Source organism: Microtus pennsylvanicus, chromosome 13 (genome assembly GCF_037038515.1).
Source record: "Microtus pennsylvanicus isolate mMicPen1 chromosome 13, mMicPen1.hap1, whole genome shotgun sequence".
Classification (NCBI taxonomy): domain Eukaryota; kingdom Metazoa; phylum Chordata; class Mammalia; order Rodentia; family Cricetidae; genus Microtus; species Microtus pennsylvanicus.
Window position 1 is genome coordinate 71782113 of NC_134591.1, and position 23550 is coordinate 71805662.

The window sequence follows — 23550 nt, forward strand, 5'->3', positions numbered from 1 at the left end:
ACAGCCTTACTCAGGGTCTGTCGGAACACTGAAGACCACACACTTCCTGTGGGTCACCTCCATGGCCCCACCAACCACAATGATACCTGGCAGGATGGAAACTCAGGAAATGCAAAAGGAATGAATGAATATATGAATGAATGAATGAATGAATGAATGAATGAATGAATCTAAAGAAGCTTAGATCCCTTGGGGCTTTTCCATCGGGTCCTCAGCCCTTCAGAAAACAGGCTCTCAGGTGGGTAGGCCTAGATGAGAGTTCTGCCTCATGTCTCTCGGTACCCGGTTCTGCCATCCCCAAGTACTGAGGGAAAACTCATGGACGTGGATGGACAGACACACAAGCAGATGATGGGGGAGGGTGGACTGGAAGGTGGAGGAGATGCTACCCTTGCTAGCCGTGGCTTTCAACTTTATTTTTCTCCCTGCAACAGTTACTTGAATGCTCAAGATGGATGGAGCCAGGAAAGGTAAGAGCCCCCATCGTTGCTCCTCTCCGGCAGCCTGCCATGGGTTCACCTGGTATTCATCAATGTCTCCAGACTCAGGAGCAGCCCCTCCCAGCTACTGAGGAGCCCATGGGCCACCCTCTTCTCACTGCCTCATGCACCAGGACCTCTCCAGAGGGAGGGGACCAGCCTTTCTCCAAAACACTCCAGAAAGCACCCAAGAGCCCCTCCTTGAGAAAGCAAACCTTCTGCCATGATGAAAATGGTGGTCATGTATGTTGTCCAACCTGTTCAATTCTCACCCACCCTGGCAGGGCTCTTCCAGCCACACCTGAAGTGTGGCTAAGAGATGATGGACCAAACCATTAATATGCAAATCTGGCAGTTGTGGATAGCTACTAATAACTGCCTTAGACGGAGCTTCCGAGGTGTGTTCCTGAGTGGCCTCCAATTGACTCCTAGCGCGATCCTTCATGCTGGAGCAGGGGAGTCCCTGGTCCCCAACATCTCCTGATTGGCAAAAGTCATTCACGGTGTCCCACCCCCATGACATTCCATAAACCCCACAGGGCCCACATATCTCTTGCCTTTTATTCCAGCACCTCTCAGAGACCCATTATGTACAGATTGTATTTATACATATAATATACATCGAACATAAGTATTCATATATATATTCACACGCTAGCCCACATGCTCAGACACCCACACATACATCCTTCCTGGAGGGGCACGGCCAACTCTGAGCCTCACTCAGCCCCAACAAAAGGTTCCAGGTTCAGCAGGCAGTGGTGAGGTTTTATGTTTTTTGCTTCAAAAACAAAACAAAACAAAAAGGCCATATTCTCCAAGTGTGTTCTTCCATTCCCCAAGACCCTAAAACCCACCCCAAAACATTCTGAAGTTTTGTTTCCAGAGGTTTCCCTCTGCTCTTCAAGGCCTCAGTGGAGATTCCAGACCTGTCTTGTGGCCTGTGCAGGTTCCTGGGGGGAACCCAGCTGGGCCAAAAAGGGTCCCAGCATGTCTGCAGTGGTCCAACCACCCTGTGACCTCCAGATGGGCAGGGTGGGTAGCTATAGAGCCAAGGGCACCTGCCAGATAAGAAGTGTGCTGTCTGTCTCGCTGCACGGAGCCGGTCGCCCACTCAGGCCTCCTGGAGCACTGCCAAAGTGGCGATAGCCCTGCCCACCAGAGATGATGGCCACAGAACAGATCTCCTTGCGGTGGGCATCACGGGCACAGGGCCGGCTGCGTACCCAGACATCAGGATCATCGGCCATCTCGTAGATGGAGCCGTCTTCCTCACTGTGCTCCAGAGCTGAACCATCAGTGGGTGCTGGCTCCCGCACCGACAGCACGGGCCCCGGGAGGTGAGCTGTGGAGCGCAGGCGGTATTGGAGCAGGATGCCCTTCTTGCGGGTTAACTCTCGGCCTGGGTGGCTGTCAGGGGCGGGCACTGGTTCGTGAGATTGCCCGTCTGGCTTGTCCTCCTCAGCCTGAGGCCCTTCAGTCTCTTCCTGGTCACTCCGTAGGATATCGGGGGCCAAAATGCTCATGGCCACAGCCAGGAAGGCCACAGGTCCACAGTGACCATTGAGAGACACCATACCTTTCCCTATGAGACCAGAGCAGAGGAGAAGGGTCAAGAGACAGGTCATTAAGGGAGACAGCCAAGTACTTCTGGGGAACTTTCTGGGTGGGTAGGACATTTTCTTCTGCCATCTATGTTGGCATCTCCTCAGAGGTCATGAGCTCTGTCTATGCCATGCTTCATGGCATGACTTCACCGAGTGGGGTCTGTTATGGTATATTATTTTAACTATGTACAGATGTGTTACGTTTGTTTACGCTTTATTTGTTTAATTATATAAATATGTGCTGCTGTTTTACCTTGCCTGCCTAAGGCACCTGATCGGTCTAATAAAAGCTGAATGGCCGATAGCTAGGCAGAAAAAGGCTAGGCAGGGCTGGCACGCAGAGAAAATAAATAGGAGGAGAAATCTAGGCTCAGGAGGAAAAAGAAGAAGAGAGGAAGGAACGAGGGAGACGCCCGGGACAAGAAACCAGGCAGCTGCCAGCCAGCATGACACGAGAAATAGTGACAGAAAGACAAGCGGAAGGAAAGAAAAGTAAAAAGTTAGCCCCAAGGCTAAAGGTAGATAAGGAGAAACAGGGTTAATCCCAGCACTCGGGAGGCAGAGGCAGGCAGATCTCTGTGAGTTCGAGACCAGCCTGGTCTACAGAGCTAGTTCCAGGACAGGCTCCAAAACCACAGAGAAACCCTGTTTCGAAAAATAAATAAATTATTAATTAATTAATTAAAAGAGCTATCCAGAAACGAGCCTAAGCTAGGCAGAGCATACATAAGAAGTCTCCATGGCATGATTGGGGAGCTGGTTGGTGGCCTAAAAGGAAAAGCCTTTCACAGGGGCCATCCTCCATCTCCCGTGGAAACGGCCTCACTGATAACTTCCCTCCGAACTCCACCCAGAAAGCCAAGTCTTGTAAGAGGCTCTCCAGCTCTTCCTTCCAGCCAAGCGCCAGCATCCACATTGCATCCTGCCTGCATCCTCCCAGGGAAGTGGTACTGAGCTACTCCTTGATCTCACTCCACCACGGCACCCTCTGCCTGGACCAGAGCTATCCTGGACACTACCTGCTTCATGCATCCCCATGTTCCACCCAGCCTGGGTGCCATCCTTGCATGAATAAATTGCTTTAGTAAGTGCAACATGAAGACAGGACACCCAGAAATCTGGGAGTCTAGAAGAGGATAGAGGTCTGGCATGGTTGGCTCAGGCTGGTTCCTCCTCTCACCCCGTGCTAACCGGCCACTAGAGGAGACTACAGTCTTCCCTTTCAAGGCAGAGGCAAAGGGGGCCAGAGCTCTAGTGTCTAAACACCAGGGTTTCCCCCTGACCCTGCTTCTGTTCTCTTAGGCCTAGGGTCACAGGTCAGGGCACACTGGCTGCCACAGCTGACACGAGCCTATCCCCAGAGCCCACACTCCTAACTCTGATACCCCACTACAAAGAGAGGCAGTGGGGCCCAGCAGAGCCTCTGTTATTCATCAAGTGCCTCAGCCAGCACTCAGATTCTCCAACCAGTGGGAACTTCTCCACACAGATCAGAAAAGCAAGAATCAGAAGGTGAGAGGTGGTATCCTAGGCTATCATTTTACCATGCCCTGGCTCAGGTAAGAGGGACAGAGAGGCTGGACTCTACCATGAATCACTGGGTATTGCAGATGTCTGGGCCAGGTTCCCCCTTATCCTTGAAGTCAAGCCCCAATCCTACCCAGGCAGTCCTGGAACCTCACCTGTGATCTTGGGGATGCCCTCCAGCCGGGGCACAGGCAACAGGACAATGACACCCTGGTCAGTGCCTACCCAGAGCAGACCCTGGCAGATGAGGAGGCTGGTGACACACAGGTGCTTCTGGCCTGCAGAGAGAGACAACATGAGCTCAGTTCATCCTGGGGAGGGAGCTGTACAGCCCAGATTTTCCCCAAGACAAGTGGGAGGGTGCTGGGGTTAGAACATGGGCACCCAGTCAGACCTCAGTTTCCCCATGTGTAAAGGAACTGCCGTGAGGACACAGCAGGGTAACACCTCAGGGCACAGTGCCTGGCCATTGCGGGCTCTGTGTGTCAGGGCTCAGTTGCCTAGCACCCGGGGGCAGTTGGGTGTCCTTTTGAAAGTCACACCCGGCAAGCCAGGCTGCAAGCCAATGAAGAGCAGGTGTGACAGTCTGTAATGGGTAGAAGCTGGTAGCAGTGGTACGTGCTAGAAGGGAGCCAGGGCAGAGTCTGTAAAAAGGACCGCTGCCAGGTAGATGGGTGGATGAGTAGATGTATGGACAGATGCATAGCTGAGAAGAAGGGTGGATAGGGGAGTGGATGTAAGAGTTCACTGGGCAGTGTCTGGATGGGTGGATGGGTGAATGGATGGATGGATGGATGGATGGATGGATGGATGGATGGATGGACAAGTGCATAGATAGATGGACTGGTAAATGAACAGATGAATGGGTAAGATGAGTGGATGGATGATGGATGGATGGACAGACGGATGAGAGAAAAGATGGATGGATGGGTAGGCAGATGAATAGGCAGATTGGCAAGTGTGTAGATAGATGGACAGATAGATGGATTAAACAGTCAGTGAATGAATGTCAGGAGGTATGATGGACCGACAGATGGATGGATGGATGGATGGATGGATGGATGGATGGATGGATGGACAGACGGATAGGTAGATGGAAGGATGGATGGATGGATGGATGGATGGATGGATGGATGGACAGACAGAAAGATGTATGGATGGACGGAAGGATGGACAGATTGGACAATGGTAAATGAGCAGTTTGGTAGATGGATAGATAGATGAATAGATGGGTGGGCAGATGATAAAAAGGGTGGGTGGGTGATGGGTGGATGCACACACACACACACACACACACACACACACACACGGTTGAGCACAGCTCTGAGACAGTAGTACACAGTCAATCACTGGAGGTGCATTGAGTAATACTAGAATTACTTAAAGGCCCTAGACTCTAATGTGCTTAGTTCCACCCCAGATACAAACCTCCAAAATAACAAAAAAGGGCCAAGAGGGAGCTGTGGATATGCTGCACCCCACATGACTCATGTTCCTTTCCATAAGCTCCCTAGACCCCAAGACCAACAGCGGCTGGCGCTGGAGGCATCCTCAACCCAACCATAGCAATGCTTGATAAGTGGAAGACAGGTGAAAGAGAGGCCCAACGAGACGAAAGAGGCGAGAAATGGCTTCATCTAAAGGCTTCATTCTGGGGCCCCTCTCCTTCCACCTCAAGAAAAAGAGCGAGACACTTCACAAACAGTCCAAAAGAAAAAAATTCTAATGGTGGATAAATATTTGATCATAAAGACTTAATACACAGGGCTCAGCTCACCCTGGCCATCTATCTGGAGATATACAACTTTTAAAAGCTCAGGCTCTAGGAGAACATTTTATTAATGACCTGTCTAGTTAAAAGGAGGAGGGAGTTTAGGTTTAAAAAAATGCATTAATACCAGTCGGGTGCTCGAATGGAAGGAAGGGTGGGGGAAGGAAACGTGATAAATTTTTTAACACGCCCTAAAAAAAATCCACATTTAGAGGAAGAACAAATTTATTACTAATTATGCAATTATTTCATTTGGTGGTGTGGGGGAGAGGAAATACTTAAAAGCCTGTTTTAAATATCTCTAATAAAGAATTTAAAAATCCTATTCAGTCTTTCTTCCTCCAGGGCATAGTGTGGGGTGGACAGGAAGCCACCCTCTGCCCTCCGATTCCTGCCACTGTATCTAACTCCAGCTCAGCTTGGGGGTCACGGGCTCTCCCAGCTCAGTGGTGCTAGATACTCAGTTTGGATACCCAGACCTAGAGAAGGCCAAGACCCAGGAAAGCCCCACCACCACCATCTGATCACACAGCTAGTGCCTTGGGAAAGTAATGACCTAGAAGCTCAGGGTGGGCAAAGAGGCTTGGTAGGAGACACCTGGCAATAGGCCAGCATGATGGGGCATGAAGATAACAATGGGGACAGAGAGAATGAAGACAGTACACGTCCCTGTCAGGACTGAGGCTTCTCATGCCAAGAACTACAGGGTAACGGGTGCAAATGAAGGAGACAACCACGGTGGCCAAGCAGAGAAGGGGGCCCAACAAGAATGTGACTCTGAGCTATGGATCCACCAAGCTCTTGTTCATCCATGGAGAAACTGAGTCTGTGGGGAGGATGTGCCTGCCACCTAGGGACAGGCCGGTCGTGCAGCCTCCTGGGTCTCTCATGACTTGGAAACAATGACACTCACCCATGGTGCCGCCCCTTTAAAAGTCAGGAACACAGTGTTGGGGGTCCTCAGGGTTACAGCCATGAGTCCAGCCAGAGCTGTGCTTCTCCACCCCCCAGACCGGCCTCTGACAGCTGAAGCTGCCGTCTCTTTCCTCGGCCCCGACTAGACAAGGCTCCCAAGATTTTCAAAACCTCGTAAGATTAACCATTTTTTCCATTGTTCCATTATCTTGAAATAATTTAGCTATCAAGATAAATGCAGAAGTATTTCTATGATACAGAGAATTTTTTATTGTGTTGTATAATGGATGAAACTGGTCCGTCCCCCAGTCCTATCCCGCTCCCCCCTCCTCACCTTTCAGGAAATAGAATCAAACTGGAGGAAGGGAGAGGAGGAGGCAGGAAAGAAAAGGACCACAAGCAACGCAGGGCTTCTGATGCAGGGGAATGGTGAGGAAGGGACCGTCCCCACCATTGCATATCAAAGCTTATGATCCTGCTAAGGAAACCTATGTCTGCATCTATAACTTGGGGACCATCTGCAGCTTGTGGACTTTAGAGCACAGTGTGATGCCATCAGCCGAGTCTTGCTTGGCATGGGGCTCTAACAGACCAGCAGCTCTGAGTAGACAGTCATGGCTGCTGCCTAGCTTGCTAATGGCCACTTGACCCTGGTGATGCCCTGACTAGCCAGGAGGAAGAAACAGCCAAAAAGGTGATTAGGTCATAACTGGAAATAGGGAGCAGATCTTAGGGGAGGCCCTCAGACCCCCAAGGTGCTGGCCAGTGAGCCTTTCCCCAACTCAGCTCAAACCCACTCCCAGCCTTGCCACAGCCCATCTGTCCTACACAGGTGACAGTGTTTCAGTGGGACAGTGTAGACAGCCTGGGTCCCCTGTCCATGTATTTTTGGTTCCAGCTGCCAGCGCAGGAAAGCCTGCCAACTTAGAGCCCCCACTCCTGATCACCCGGATTGCTGAGATGTGGTACAGGGGGCAGAGGGTCAGGAATGGGGGCTTTGGTAGGACAAACCTGGGAATAAACCCAGCCCTACCACTTCCCGTCTATTGTGAACCAGTTTTTGAGGCTGACCAAGGCTGCCCCTAGCACTGAATGAGCTGGGCTGCCCACCTGCTGGCATCCGTGAGTGTCAGTCCCCTTATCTCAGCTCCAGCTAGTTTTACAGCCTCACCTGGCAGGAGGAAGGTGGTCCTCCTTACCCCAGACCCTGGAAGCCACGCAGCCTCACCTGGCAGGAGGAAGGTGGTCCTCCTTACCCCAGACCCTGGAAGCCACGCAGCCTCACCTGGCAGGAGGAAGGTGGTCCTGGTGGCAATGTTGATCTCCTGAAGATGTTCCAGGGTCTCGGTGTGGAAGAGGCGGATGGAGGAGCCAGAGGAGAAGGCCATCCAGACACCGCTGCCAGCCTTCACCATGTGTGTCACACTCACGGCCTCATCCTGGTGCGCCTCGAAGCTTTGCTACATACAGAGGGGATGGGGGTATCAGGCCAAGGTTGCCATCCCGACCAGCCCCCACTCTCCAGGGTCAGGGGTTCCCATGTTCTTCAAGAGCGCGAGCTAAAGCAAGGCTCTGTCAGAATCGCTGTCTGCAATAGAGCCTGGAAGCCCAGTGTGCTGCACAGATTAGCAACTAACAGGAATCAGGTGTGCAGTGCTGACCGGTTGCGGTGGTGGAAATGCTCCTAACGGGAGTGACTACAGACAACCAATGTGACAGCAAGACAAGAAGGCAACAATGCATGCTTGGCTCTCAAGTGGAGACCCAAGTCCAACACACACAGGGCTCCTTTCTGGTCCCCGACTTCCAGCAGGGAAAGACAGCCACCAGCTAGCAGAAGTTGAAGCTATATGCATAGTTTTAACTTCGAGACAGGGTCTTGTTATATAGCCCTTGTTAGACTGATACCATGTAGCTCCAGCTCATAAGTCTCCTACCTCTGCCTCCTAAATACTAGGATCACAGGCCATGTCCAACTATCTATATTATTTAAAGTAACCACGGCAACCTGCAGAACTCCCTGGGGAAGGAACTAGGGGTGCAAACCAAATCCTCATCTCTCATAGTATGGTGAGGCAGGGAAAGTCGAGAAATAATGTTCAAAACCCAGAGAGCAAGAGCTCGGGAGTAAATGAGGACGGCAAGGGGATTAAAGACAGAACAGGGGAGGTGTTTCGGTCAGTAAGGTGCGTGCCTTGCAAGCAGGAGGATCCAAGTTTGGTCCTTGGAACCTGTGTTCTTTGCTTTTGGTTTTCCATGTTTCTCCTCCTAATTGCCCATTACAAACTCACCACTACAGAGGTGGAGACTGGGGACCTACTGGATACTCATCTAGTTAAAAGCCAATGGGAGGCCACGTCTCAAAAGGAAAAAGTGGATAGTACCTGAGGAATGACATCCCAGGGTGTCCTCTGGCCCCTCCACACAAACACACCCATACACAGTGTATGCACATGAATGCGCACACACACACTCAGACAAGTGCATGCATATTCATGTATACGCGCACTCACACATGCACGCGCACACACATACACACAAGTGCATGCATATACATGTATGCACACATACACACACTCCCACATACACACATACAGAGCAGAAGTCCCAGACCGTCAGATAGCCAGGGTGCATGGTCTCTACAGGGTGGGGCATCCCTAGGGTGAGGACAGGGACCTGCCTCCTCCCTCAGACTGGGGGGCTCTATCTAAGCACTCCTGGGGTGCCCAGGAGGGGATGTGTCTCTCTTCTCAGCTGCAGCCTCCACTTCAAGTTTCCCTGGCTTCTGAGGGAAACTAAGCCTACACGGAGAAACGGTGGGGCCACGCAGTGTAGCAGGGGTACAACAGCCCGTAGCTCAAGGCCTGCAGCCTGTCTCTGCTGGTCCAGCCCAGTCCCTGGCTTGAGCTGTTTCTTTGGTGACATCCATGATGGCTCCTTGTTTGCTAGAACCAGCCTGAGGGGGATCCAGGGGAGCTCAAGTGGGATCCTCCTCTGAAGCCTGACAGCACAAAGTCAGGGGAGATGCAGAAGCCAAGCCTGGCAAACGCCCCTCAGCCAGTGCTCAGTGCTCGGCACGGTGACGGACTGATTTGGCACCCACCGAGTAGGGAAGGCCCGGCAAGCTTTGTCTGTGATCTTTTCCAAAAAACAGCAAACCGTCTTTGCCTGCAAATGCACACACATGCACATATGCAGCAGCAGGGATGCATTACGAGGCCACACAGAAGAAAGGTCAGAGCGTTGATGACCCCAAGAGAAGCCAAACCCACTGTATAATGAGAGGCCTCGGCCTGCAGGCGCCACTCCTGGATCTGCAGGCGCCAACACTGTCCCCTGCATCCAGTCTGATGGAAGAAGTCTGCAGGGCAAACCCAGCCTTGTTTCCCCAGAGGTGGGCAGCCTAGTCAATACTGGGGCTAGTGGACCATGCAGGCCCATGCCAACTCACAGGGACAAGACATGGGGGCGAGGGTACTTTTGTTCATGGCAAGAGACTGATGCCTGGAATGCAAGCTGGTCTTGAATTCCTAGCTGAGCCTCCTGGCTCACAGAGAGATGGCAGGTAGGGACAGAAAACATGCCAGCGTCATAGGTCCCAGGGGGATCCAAGCCCAGCACCCCAGGGTGAGGGAAGGTAGCAGCGGTCCCCAGGCCTCAGTGCCCTCTGGGCTCAGTGCCAACAAACCACATAACCGCTGAGCTGGTCAACCAGTCTTTCCTGGAAGCCAATCCTGACCATACAGGAAAGAATCCAGACAGGGAGCCTGGCACACAGCCCTCTAACCACAGGTGCTGGTCCTGCCAACAGATATCAAACTTTCCCTGGCAGGACTGGAAGAGACCGTATAAGTGGGAACTTGAGGGTTCTCCCAAGTCCCACCCCTGAAATAAAGACGAGAGGTGACACCACTCGGCAGGTAGCAGTGGGCACATTGCCCCATTCCCTTTGGGGCCACCAGCTAGGGCACCGAGGGGACAGTGGGTTGGGGCAGGGAAAGCAGAGTTACAGCCCAGAGTCCTTCCCAACTCTGAAAGCAAGGAATTAGTGGAAGAGCAATGGGAAATGTGTCCACAGTCCGAATCAAAGAGCCCCTGGCCAATCAAAACAATACCGAGCATCAAACTAGTAACGAGGGGCCTGGATTCTAGCATGCCGAGTCTTCTCAAGACTGGGAGCTGGGTGTGGAGGCTCAGGCCTGCAATCCTGATATGCAGTAAGCTGACTCAGGACGGATGGTCAGGAGTTCAAGACCAGTGTGGGCTACGCGGTGAAACACTGGAGACACAACCCAAAGTTTCAGAGCATGGACTGCTCTTACAGAGGACGTGAGTTCAGTTCCCAGCACCCACATCAGGCAGCTCACAGCAACCTGTAACCCCAGCACTGAGAGATCTGACACCTTCTTCTGGCCTCCGTGTATATGCACACACAGGCACTCACATGTGCATATACACACAGGCACACACACACACACATACATACACACACACGGGATAATTATTAAACACAGAGAGCTGGCCTCGGGAGGGCAGGGTCTCAGCTCCTCTGTGAGTGACTTTGTGTACTAGACAGGGACAGAAAGAATGTGCCCAGCAGAGCGCTGAGGACTCAGTGGAGAAGGCACATGGCTCGCCCGAAGGGTCCCTGCATGCTGCTGAGTGGGACCAGGATGATGCAAGGTCTGCCCCTCTCCACAGGGCCTACCTCCACAGCCTCTGGACACCCAGCCATGGCCACCCACACTGCCGGTTCCAGGTGACTGATCTTCTCGGAGGACTGCTGACGCAGCCGCTCCTGTAATATTTATGTGCCTCCAGGTGACGCTTTTGCTCCATTGCCATAAATTCCCAGGGTGATGTGCTCAGCACTCAAAGTCATTAGAGCCCAAGATGGCGCGAGGGGCTGGGAGGCTGACAGGGTAAGGGAGGCTACCCAGGAACGGGGAGAAAGGGAGGCTACCCAGGAATGGGAAGACAGTGGACAAGGTGTCTACTTCTTCTCCCTGGATGCTAACTGTAGACACCAACCTCTATAGAGTCAGGGAGGGCACTGGACACCAGTGTGTTACTGACATAAAAGACAGCGAACAAATCTAGAAAGGGGACTGAGGGCCCCAGATGGGCTGAGAGGGGTATGAGTGGACACCACACTTCAGCCCACTCCTAGAGGTTCAGAGGAACCTCGGTCCTAGCATTCAATCAAGGTTGGGCTGAAAGAGATGCTTGCCACCCATTCCTGTCCAGTCACCACGGATTAGCCAGTCCTGAGAATTCTGGTCATGGACGGAGATAGGCTGCCCAGCACACACTGCTTCCCTCCAATCCTTGGGGACAGCCACAGGGTGGCAACCACCTTTCTACCATCACTCAAGGCAAAACACAGGAACTTCAAAGCATGGCGGGTGTCATGGCTCAGTTGACCAATGGAAAGACTGGAAATTGAGACTCGGGACTGCAGGGCTGAATGTCCCGAGAGGGTGCCTTGTACAAGCTATCGTCATAAAAGTCCCTTGCCTCTCTCAGTCTGCTTCGTTCTCATCAACCCTCCACAGCCAGAGCAACAGAAGGAAAGACTAAAGTGATATTTGCAGAGTTGCATTGCCAGGAAAGGGGAGGAGGGCCAAGTCCCTCACCTGGGTAGCCAATTTGCTCTGGTTCATGTATCTAGCTAGCTGTGACAGCTGTGACATTTGACTCTGGGATCTCAGGAAATTCCAAGCCTGGGTCAAACCAGGGTGTCTGGTTACTCAGATGAGACACGGTTCCCACACTCTAGTTGGTGTGGTGCACTGCCTTGCATGACCTGGTTGAGGTCAAGGGCTCAGCCAGAAAAACAAAACAAATAAACTAACAAACAAACAAAAAACTGCCCTGGTCAAGAAGGCTTGAGATGGAGCAATCTCCAGCTCTCCCCAGAAAGCCAGTTCATGCTCGGCAGGAGGGACATCACTCCCTTAACTGAAAGGAAGATACTCCCAACTCAGGGCTACTGTGGGGACAGGCAGACAAAGAGTCCCACCAGCAGCAATAATGATAACCATGCACAGTTTAGCTTGCAAGGAAATGTGCAAAACTTGATGTTCTGGAAGAATCATTCTAGACAAAACAAATGGCCAAAAGGCCTCCCCTGCTGTGGGCTCTCCGGTCCTCAGACAGGCTTTGCTACCTGCTCATTACTGCTGGGGGAGGCAAAAGTCAAAGTCTGAAGACTGGATTCAGTCGGTCCAGCCACTCCTTGCCTTAGTTATTTCAACTTTAAAGTAGTCATGACCAGGGCTTCCCAGGACTGTCCTAATGATGGCGCAGGGTCCTGCCTACCTAGGGCTCTGACCAGCCCCAGACACCCTCACTGTAACTCAGCTGCAGGGACAGGGTTTTAACTCTCTCATGAGGGGACAGGTCCATGAGTTCAGCTTCTGATGGAGCCAGTGCACACACTGAGATGTGAGGACAGATGAGGGAGGGAGGGAGGGCAGGGGAGGGAGGGAGGGAGGGAGGGAGGGAGGGAGGGAGGGAAGGAGGGCAGATGAGGGAGGTACCACTTCTCTCTCCTTTCCCCTTCTCATCTGTGGCTCCTTCCCCCTCACTCCATCTCCTCCCTCTGCCTGACTCTGATCCTCCCGTGGCTCCAGGTTACCCTGGACCACTCATCCATAGCATCCGTAAGGCCATGGGGCCACGGGGCCAGGGCTGAGCTGTGGAAGAGAGGTGAAGACTAAGCTGCTCGCCCTGGGGGCTGAATATGCAAGGAGCAGCTGGAGCCCCCAGTGAGTTCTACAACTATTCCAAAGCTTACAGGAGAGAAACTAGGCACTTGACAGCAGAAACCATAAAGCCAGCCAGCTTATCTCTGAGCCACAATGTCCACAATCCAAGCCTGTCCCAACAGGGTCAGAGGTCAGTGGGACACCTCTTACAGAGGTTCCCACAGAGCCTCCCTCAGCCCAGCTGGCAGGCTTACAGACAACTATAGGCTCCACCAGACCTGATGCCAAGGAGCCAAGCGACAGGTACTGGTCTAACCCCTGTCCTTTAGACTCTTCCCCAGGCCATTCAGTGAGCAGGGCTGGCAGCACACCCAAAGCCCAGGGGGCAAGGTGGCCCCAGCCCCATGGCTACGTCAGCCACTCAGTAAACAGTACCTGCGGCCCTTTGTGTCTTTGTCATATTCTAAATGGCTAGATGGCTGTCTCTTGGGTCCCTGCCTCGCCCTTCCTCTGCCACAGACTTAGGGGTCTGGGAGATGGGGGAGAGCCCCAGGGAGGGAGGGAGGGCAAGGTGGGTACCGGGGTTAGCCTGCCGCCTGTGTGGGATCTGTCCCTTCCTAGCCTCCATCCGTCCCCTCCCCAGGCTGCTCCCTTTCGCTTCCAGTTCCCATCCCTGCCTGAGTCAACTTCTCTGCCAGATCCCAGAGCCAGAGGCTCTAAACTTCTTGGGAAAACTATGAAAATCTTTTTATCAACCTAAACTTTCCCATGGGAGAAATACTGGATGGAGAGAGAGTTGGCTCTTCCTGGTGAGAAGACAGGACCCAAAGCCCTGTCCCTTAGGCAGCTCTGGCTGAGACCAGAAGGTACCCTTGTCCTAACAACCACAAAACCCAGGCAGTCAGCATGCCTGGCCACTCCCTCACGCATGGCCACCCCCTCACTCCCTCACGCTTGGTCACGCCCTCACTCCCGACCACTCCCTCACGCCTGACCACGCCCTCACGGTTGACTTTTTTGCTCTACTGTGCTCCCTGGGAAGAAAACATCAGGATCCCAAAAAACACCCTCGTCCTTCTCCCCACAAGCAGTTCTTTTGCAGATCTAACCTAATCCTTGCTGCTGTAGAAAGCCCTCCTTTTGAATTCCTAGGAAGTTCCCACTATCTTTAGCAAGTCAGTATCTCGCATTCTTTGCTCGCCAGCTCCTCGTTTATAAGAACGGGAGGACAATAAGGCACGAGTTTAAAAAAAATTAAGACAAAACCAGACAGAGCTGACTCCACGGACCCGGCTCCAGACCCCACGTGCTTCAGTGACCCAAACACCAAGCACTCCACTGAGGGGGGTCCCCAGATGCTCCGAGAACTTGGGGGTTCATTTTGCTCTCGTGCCAATTTGCATCGCATTACCCTAGAAGCCGTGTGCCTGAATTTCGGTTTTTTTTTCTTCAAATTCCCACCCGTTTTGTGTCATAAATAAGATGAGAGACGGAAAACTAATACAGCCCAGTGATGTTTTATTCATGCTGTGTCGGGGCCCGTGACGGATTTACAACAGCTAATGCATGCAAACGAAGTTTGGGCGCTAACGTGAAAATTAAGGGCGCGCGGGGGGGGGCATGGGTGCATGGGGTGCACAGGAAGGTGCCCAGGGGTCCAGAGGAGTCTCTTGTCTGTTGGACTGAGTGGCGAAAAGGGTTCGTACTGGTCAGGAGGGAGGGGAAGGGGGCAGCGCGGGGCAGCGCAGGGCAGGCGCATGAGCAGAGTGGGACCACTGACTGCCAGCGTACACTTGGCTTCCAGCAAGGCCTCCATGCTCTCCAGGCTGGGTACTTAGGTCCTGGGTCAGCTGGTGTGCTTGCCCTGCTGGCCTGAACCTCTACTGCACACCTTGGCAAGGGGGACTCTCAGAACCAGAACAAGGCGAGCCAGACAACCCTGCTCTGCATGGCTTCGTTCTGCATGCACAGTCCCAAAGTATCCATAGACAGCTAGGGTGTGAAGCATAGTGCTGAGTCCCAGAGCAGAACTCCATGGGAGTGGGGGAGTTCAAGTTCAGCCCTATATGGGCTGTTCCAGAGGTCAGGGAGCAGGGGTATCATGGGAGAGGGACACCATGGATGCAGGACCTCAGGGTCAGGCTCTTCCAAAGTGCCAGGGGGTGTGGTGGCAGGACACTTCCTAAGCATGCATGGGGCCCATGTCCCATCCCCAGCAAGATAAAAACAGTTACCAGAGACACTGGCTGAGCTCTGGGCTTCTGGGCCGTGGTAGAAACCCCTCAAGGCAGGTGTTGAGGGGGTCCTAGGCCCTCGAGTAGCACAGCTGTGAGTTCATGTGCCCCACAGCCTGGCACATCTGGATCAAGGGTACAATGCCCATCTTGTCCTACACCAGCAGCTACTGTACAGGTAGGGTCTACCCCGATGGCCAGGAGACACCCTGACCAGCACTCACTCAACCTCCACCTTACTCCTGGTGTGGCCTCCTTGTCCCCACCTCCTCAGTCTCAGACTTCCTCCTAGGACAGGAGGGACAGTTGGGCTAGTCCCTGGTGTCTAAGCCTCTCCCAGTGCAGACCGCAGACCGTGTGGGAAAAGGTAGCTGCTGCCAGGTCACACAGACCTGCAAACTGCACCTGCTCCGCAGGACGCCTTCCATGGAGCCATGAGCCCCTGGGCCTGCTGTACCTGCTGTACATAGGATCCTATGTCCTAGTGGCCCCAGGGACAACCATCGAGGAGATGTCTTCAGAAAGTGACAAATGTTCATGTAGTCACACAGCCAGTCCACGTGTTAAGTCGTGACCGGCATGGAAGCAAACTGGCTGAAGCCAGGGCAGAGTGGCCTGCTGGGGAGGTGACGGTACCACCCAGTGGCAGAGTGGCAGAGATGGAGCCGTGGGATGGGAATGTGTCCCTAGGGCAGAGGGCAGCAGAGGGCGAAGGCTGGCTGTGCAAAGGAGCCGGCCTGTTCCAAGGCCAGCGGAGAGTAGAAGGGTGGGCGGGTGTGTGGATGTCGAGGGGAAAAAAAGGAAGAAAGAAAAAGCATAGGGCCAGATCAGAGAATATGGTACTGGCCCATGCGCACTCGATGACCTGAGTTCAAACTCTGAGACCCACATAAAGTGAGGAGAGAAATGGCTACACGAAACTGTCCTCTGACCTTCACAGGCACCCTGTGGCACATGCGCTTCTTCCCCCAGCAATAATAATAAAATTTAAAAGAGGAGGAGGAGAATGAGGAAGAAGGAGGAGGAGGAGGAGGAGGAGGAAGAGGAGGAGGAGGAGGAGGAGGAGGACGACGACGACAACAACAAAAACAGGGAAAGAAGAAGGAAGTGGTTAAAGAGATGGATCAGCAGTTGGTTAAAAACTCTTGCTGCTCTTCCAAAGGACCCAAGTTCAATTCCCAGCACTCTCGTCAAACATCTTCTAGCTGCCTTAACTCCAGCTCCAGGGCATCTTCTGGCCTCCGTGGATACCCACACTCATAATTCATAACCACATAGAGACACACATGCATGCATATAACAAAAAATATCTTAAAAATTAAAACTTTAAAATACAACAAAAGAGCTTGTTTCTGACTGGTACCCATTTGCACACCAAGCTGATCCACCTGTCTGCAGCATTACACAGATCTAACAACTCAAGGACATCCACAGCCCCAGCCGTGTCCCCACCACCCCTCCCTGACCCATGAGTGGGAGGCAGAGACCCCAGGCCACTCACGTGGGAGCAGACATGCCTGATACCCCACCACACCCTCCCAGCAGAGCTCACCCCCTGCCTCAGGCCTGCTGTCCCCAATGTCTTTGTTGGTTTTTTTTTTCTAATGAAGATGCAACAATCACCCCACAGCCAGCTCCCCCTCCAGCGATAGCTCACTCCGAATGAACTCCAGACAACTGGATTAGACTTTGAAGGTGGCGGTGCAGATAATGAACACGGGGACGCAGTGTTGACACAGGCCCTGGTGAGCCACATTATTATTTAACAGGCCTCGCTTCTGCCTCTGCTGGGATCAAGGAGCCGAACAAGCAATCGGTGGTAATCGCAAAGCCCAGAGGCAGCGGTGGTCCAGCTCTGTGGGGCCTGAACCGAGCAAGGTCAGGACGGAGGCAGGGACCCAGCCAAGTGGGCTGAGAAAACAAACCTCCATTCAGTGATCCCTTCCCCAGATCCGCCCCCACCGCCCTGCCCACCTGGTGTCATGCATGCCTCCAGCTCCCAGGATGTGGGCCTGACTCCTGCTGTTTTCTTCCCAACCGACACCCTGTTCTTCTCTTGAGTGACATATCACATACTACTGCCCCAGCCCAGCCCAGCCCTGATCCCCACCTCCCAGGTCCTGTGTGCCCTCTAGCAAGAACTGGCAATGCTCCTGCCTCCCTGGGTTCCAGCCACACCAGGTACCTCACCATGCCAAGTAACACCATAGACCTGGTCTCTCTCCACAATGGACTCTGAACTCCTGAAGAACAGAGGCCAGGTCTGGCTTCATCTTGGTCCCCTAAGTGCCTGAGGACTTGGAGGCTGGTGGCATACACTGCATCCAACAGCTGCCCACTAGGACTGTCCCCTAAGCTGCACCTGCTGTCACCATCAATGAACCAGACACAAGCTGCAAAGAACAATCCTTGACCCGGAAGATGCAATAGTAAAATATGCAGGTTCCTAACGGGAAGCCCCAGAGTGACATCCCAAAAGAGGCTGAACCTCCTTTTTATTGAGACAAGCTGCCTGGGAATTAAGACCGGTAAGACCTGTGCTCAAATCCTGAGTCTGGCTCTTTCTAGCTATGTAGCCTCGGGCGAATTACTTAACCTCTCTGTGCCTGTTTCTTCATCTTTTAAGCAGGAACAACTGCCCTGTCAGAGGGTGGCTTAAAGATAAAATGAGTTTATATATGCAAAACACATTAAGTCCTGGCCAGGTCCAAAACCCATTGTCACTTCCTGGGCACAGAGACACCTAGATTAACCCTGGTGTCTTCACCTTGTACCCGTGAGAAATGCACGACCAGGTCTCCTAGCTTGGGACACTTGCTAGCTGGCTCTAAGTTTCCAGAATGTTCAGTCCCCATGGTCCTCCTCAACCCTGGGGGAGGTTACATGGGCAGGTGCTACACAGGGATCCCTTGGAAGCCAGCAGCATGCTGGGGCATGGAAGACCCTGCAGGTACTGAACCCAGGCTCAGTACAACCATAGACAGAAATGTGTGGACACTCTAGAGGCTCCCCCAGAACTGGCTAGTCTCAACAAGGACCCAGAGACAAGCCTGGCGCCAGCTAGCCCAAGGCTGAGTCTGCGGTCATTAGCAGCAGCCACCCAGCTCTAACACACAATGCCAGAGCGGGCAGCTCCCTTCCATTCAGGCAGGAGGCCGGCTCTATTAAATATACATGGTGTGATCTTGTAACTGAGCTACGACTGTGGCGTACGTATGGGGGAGGGGGAGGCGAGCTGCCACTCACCTGCATAGAAACTTCCCAACTGCCGAGGAACGCTCACCTTCTGGATTCCCAGCCCCTCCTGTTCGGACTCCCTGGCCAGTGACCCTGGGCTTCCTGCCAGGTGTACGGAACAGGTGAAAGGCCAGCATGACTCTGCCGTAAGAGCAGCTGGTCCAGACCTAATCTTAAATCACCACAGCCTCACAGGAGCCAGGAGGTCCCTGGAGCCCTGGGACAGTCGGCCAGAGCCAGACAATACTGTGGCCATTGAGGGGCAGAATCGAGTGAGAGCAGCCACACAGGCGTTACGAACCTCCTCTGTACCCAGCTCACACTCCTGGGGCAGGAGGGGATGGAGTTTCTGCACTGCCAACGGAGGCTGACAAGGCCCATACCACTGATGTCCAAGTCTATGCAAGCAGTTTGACCCTCTAGGCCTCGCACAGCTGAAAGTCGGGGAGCTAGGCACACAGGATCATGGATGTCTAACCACCTTGCACAGGGAGGTTCGGTGACCCGCCCAGGTCACAAAGCACAGCAGAGACAAAGCCATTGTCCTATCCCAGCCCTGCTCACAAACTATACCCCCTCCAGGAGTGCAGGGTGCCCTACCGACAGAGATGGGCAATAGTGGCTGGGACAGAGGTGGGGCACTTCACAGTCCTGCCAACTCTCCCCTCTCGGGAGCTTCCACTGCTCCTCTGTTAACGAGATCGCCCGGGAGTCTGGGGGAGGCAGCCAACTTCCAGCTTCCCCAGTCTGATCTCCAGCTCCACAGCAGCCACCATCCTCGGTTCCCCTGAAAGAGCACTCCCTCCCTGAAAGAGACTTCTAAGGGAACAGTCTGGGGGACCACAGGACCTGGTGTGCCAGCTGACCTCATCCGCCTTCCTTTCCCAAGATAGAGAAGGTGGCTGGGCCTTGAAGGGAAGTGGGGGGGGGGTTCCTAGCAGGGAAGTCTTCTAGGGTACAGCAGGGGGGGCAGGAAGAGGGTCTGTGGTTACAGCTATCAGGTCCCCTCCCCACTCTTCAGGAAAACAAGGAATCAGGAGGACAGGGCTGTGTTCTCACTGGCCACACCTCCCTGGCCTCTGGTCTGGCCCAGCAGCACCAGGGAGGTCACAGGTCTTCAGTGCCATGCCCAAGTAACCTCTGAATGGGACAGACCCCATAGGAGCAGCAAAGTGGCTACCAGCAACCCCAGCTTTCTCTCTACAAATGGCAGCATGGGGCTTGTGAGATGGCATAGCGTTAGTACTTGAGTTCAACTCCCAGAACCAAAGAAAGAAAGAAAGAAAGAAAGAAAGAAAGAAAGAAAGAAAGAAAGAAAGAAAGAAAGAAAGAAAGAAATCCCAACGCTGGGAATGGAGGTGGGACAGAGATAGGCAGATCCCAGGGGAACACAATCAGCCAGCCTAGTTGATAAGTTCCAGGATCAGAGAGACTCTGTCTTGGAGATAAAGATAGACAGTACCTGAGGAATGACACTCAAGGTTGCGCGCGCGCACACACACACGTGAGCCATGTGGCTCACAAAAACAGAGCCTCCCCTGCTAAAGTGCTGGCTGGCATACGCTCAGTCATCCAATTGCCCCCATGTCCACCACATTGCCCCTGCTGGTGTGGGCTGGTACTGCAGCTCTTTCAACATGGCCACTTAGTGTCACTTCAGGCAATGACCTGACCAGTGTCCAGGTAGCTGGTCAAACATGACTCAGGGCCTGTATGTGCGGGTGTTTCAGTAGAAGAGAAAGATTTGACCTGTAGACAGAGCCACACAGATGGCCTCCCCAAGTGTGTGGGCCTCACGTGGTCCAGCGACCACCACAGCTGAGAGGGAGAATCTCTGACTCGGTAGCTAAGGCAGATGGAAGGTATTTCCATCTTCAGAGCCAGGCCTCAATGCTTTGGGGTCCTCAGACTGCCTGCTTCGAACTGGCATTTGTCTTAATGACTCTCTGGTCCTCAGACCTGTGTGTGAGACCAAACCACTCTCCTGGGCCTCTGACTCCTGAGACTGCCTCAGCCTCTGGCCCTGCATGAGCCTCCTCACCTAGGACACCCACAGACCTCTTGGCTCTGCCTCCTACAGGGAGCCACAGGACCTCAGAAAGGACATATGCTGTCCTCCTTCATGTACCAGAAACCAGTGTTTCCATGGGGAACACAAAGGTGTTCATTGTCCAAGTGACGACTGGCCCAGACCCATGTGCCAGTTCAGACTCTTTCTCACATCGAGCCTTCAGCAAAAGCAGGAACATGGATAATGAGACTATTAGGTTACATCTCCAACTTCTCTCTCTCTCTCTCTCTCTCTCTCTCTCTCTCTCTCTCTCTCTCTCTCTCTCGTACACACACACACACACACACACACACACACACACACACCTAGAGATTATTCATGGCACCCATACCTCAGTTTCCCCACTTATCCTGTGAAGACTAAACCTTCCAGGACCCTGCGTTGGCCACCTACAAGCTAGCAGCACCAAGTTCTGCCTGGTGCCTGAGCTATCAAGTATCAAATCAGAGGTGTCCCAGACAGAGAACCTAGCAGAGACAGGAAAAGAGGCCCCCACCAGGGTGCATGCCCAAGGAGCCTGCCTGTCTGGGGACCTTTGTCAGGCTCCCCTCTGGGTCTGGCGCCATATCCTGATCAGATCAATAATCCAAACACATCAACAATGGCAAATGTCACCAAAATACCATCTGGGAGGCCACCACAAAGTCCCTATCAGCCACTAAGGATGAAGCATGGGATGTGACGAGGTGGGACAGGCAAGCCTGACATAGCCCGTGAGGCTGGGCCCTCATCCCAGAAGAGACACACAGCTTGCCCCCACCTATACCTCTGCTTAAAAAGCACGGGCCATAAGATGGCTGTAGCTCTGTGACCCAGCAGGGACTCTGGGGTCGCAAGTCCTGGGTATGGGTACCTGAGTCTGCAGAGTGGCAGCATCCAGGACAGTGACCCGCGGCCCACAGCTGGCCCATGCGGCATCTTCCAGGCTCAGTAGTGTGCGAATGGGCCCTGGGCCCACCGTCAAGCACATGGGGGGACTCTCCAGGTCCCAGGGAACCCCACCTACGGGAGAGAAGAGCACATGGGTCAATGACTGAAACCTTGCAGGGGGAGCTTGGCTGAGAGCTCCAAATACCTTCCCCCACCAGGGTCCTTCACCCTCCTTGCACTGGGGTGACTGCTACTATACTCCATTGCCCTGGGGACCACCCTGCACTTCCCCCCTTCTCTGACTCTCTCTCCCTCATTCGTTCACTCCACTCACACTCAGAAAGCACCTAGGACCAGCTGGGCCATGAGCTGGGTGCCTAGAACAGAGGCAGGAGCAGCTATAGGCCCCGCCCTCTGGGAAACTATAATGAGTAGAGACAGCAGCCACCAATCCAGTTATGAGCTCATGTGCCAAACACCAAGGAACAGACACACGTGGAGGACGGATACACAGGGGCTTCTGGGAGAGTCAATCTCCACTATAGTTCCTGCCGGGAGGTCACAGGACCCCAGAGTTCAGGGACTCGTGACCAGCATGGTCCTGATTCTGCTAAGGGCCTTGAGTGGACCTCCCCTCAGTTTCTAAAAGTCTCAGTTTGGATGGGGGAAGGGACTTCACTGAGAACCCAGCTCATCTCAACATCATGAGGACTTCCCTCAGAGCCTGTCACCCGAGGATGCTCCTGTCACTTTTCCAAGATCTTTCCCTCCAGAGACACCACCAGATGCAGCGGGGAAAAGCTCTGAGAGGTGACATTTCTATCTTCCATTCCCAGAGACTGAAGCAGAAGCCTGGCCAGAAATAAGCATCTCCCCTCCCTGCCTCCAACCATGCCCAGCTCACTGAGAACCGTTCCCTAGCACCTGATCACAGTGGCTGGACACTGGCTTCTCTGCAGTCACATCTCAGGCTGCACTGAGCCCCAGTGGCTGCCCTAGGCTGTCAGGGTGCAGGGCAGAAAGGAGACTTGGGGGAGCTGAGGTCCAATGAGGGGTCTGTGGGGAGTGCACATGCCAGAGCAATAGGCTGGGGAGGCAGGATAGAGTCAGCTGCGGGAGAGAGTCCTCTGTCTCCCTCCACCACCCCCTAGGTCCCCAGCAGACAATTCACACAAAGTCACTCGCTGCAGACATACCCTCCTCTGAGTCACCTGTTGTCCCCAGAGATGGAAGACCCCAAGTTATACGGGGAAGCCACCAAACTCCTCACCCCGTCTCCTGGCCGCATGTGGTCAGCGTGTCCTCCACCATCAGCCTCCGCCTGAACCCTGCTCCATACTCCCAGCCCAGCTAACAAATTAAGAACTGGGGGACCCCCTCCCGTACACACTACCACTCCTTCCAACTCAGAGCATGACCACACGCACAGCAGGCAGGCCAGGCTAGAGCACTCTGTGGCTCTGAGTGCCAAGTCCATTTGGGCAGGGACTTGGCCTCTCTGAGCCTCGGTGTCTTTCTCTAAAATGGGTGTGATAACCACGCACCCCCCACTCCTCAGAGGCTGCAAGGAGCCAAGGAACTGTGCATGCTGACCCAACACAGCATGGGGCACTGGTGAAAAGTGCCCGTGGCCAACGCTGAGTCCCCTCTGCGTCTGTGTGCCAGTTGCTCTGCTCATGAATGAAGTCTTTACCTCCCACAAGCCTGCGCGGCAGATACTGTCACTGGCCCCGACTTACAGCTAACAGGCTGCAAGTTCAGTTACCCAAGTCACACAGCTGCACGGTCGTCCCTGCTCACTGGCTCCGGGTAGTCTACAGAAGCCAGTGCTGGCGCCATTAAAGGTGACAACAGAGGCCCAGAGTAGAGAACTCCCCCAAGGAGTTTAAACCCAGAGCTGGGTCTAGCCTGGCTGCCTCCCAGCCCAGCTTCCCACTTCTGGGAGGGGCAGGTGACCAGAAGGAGGCCAGACCTCCATAGGAATGTGACCCTGGACCCAGGGCACCAGATTCAGGGAAATACAAGGCTTTTGAGTGCCCCCTAGTGGCCAAAGGTGAGCAGTGACTGTGGCCAGATGCCAGAGCCTCTGCCACTGTGGCTAAGATGTGAGTGGGTTAACACTTGAGGAA

At 53.6% G+C, this 23550-nt stretch overlaps 1 protein-coding gene across 11 annotated transcripts in view; it reads right to left on the minus strand.

Annotated features, from left to right (window-relative positions):
- Positions 1 to 1026: 1026 nt before the first annotated feature.
- The window catches only part of Arhgef10l (Rho guanine nucleotide exchange factor 10 like), a 130541-nt gene continuing 108017 nt past the window's right edge, over positions 1027 to 23550 (minus strand). For all 11 annotated transcript variants that reach the window (XM_075944724.1, XM_075944726.1, XM_075944731.1 and 8 more), the window contains 4 exons: positions 21405 to 21553; positions 7585 to 7759; positions 3769 to 3891; positions 1027 to 2064 (listed from right to left, as the gene is read on the minus strand). In XM_075944724.1, the coding sequence (XP_075800839.1) occupies positions 1523 to 2064; positions 3769 to 3891; positions 7585 to 7759; positions 21405 to 21553 (989 nt within the window). In that variant the 3' untranslated portion in view covers positions 1027 to 1522. The remainder of the gene's footprint in view (positions 2065 to 3768; positions 3892 to 7584; positions 7760 to 21404; positions 21554 to 23550) is intronic.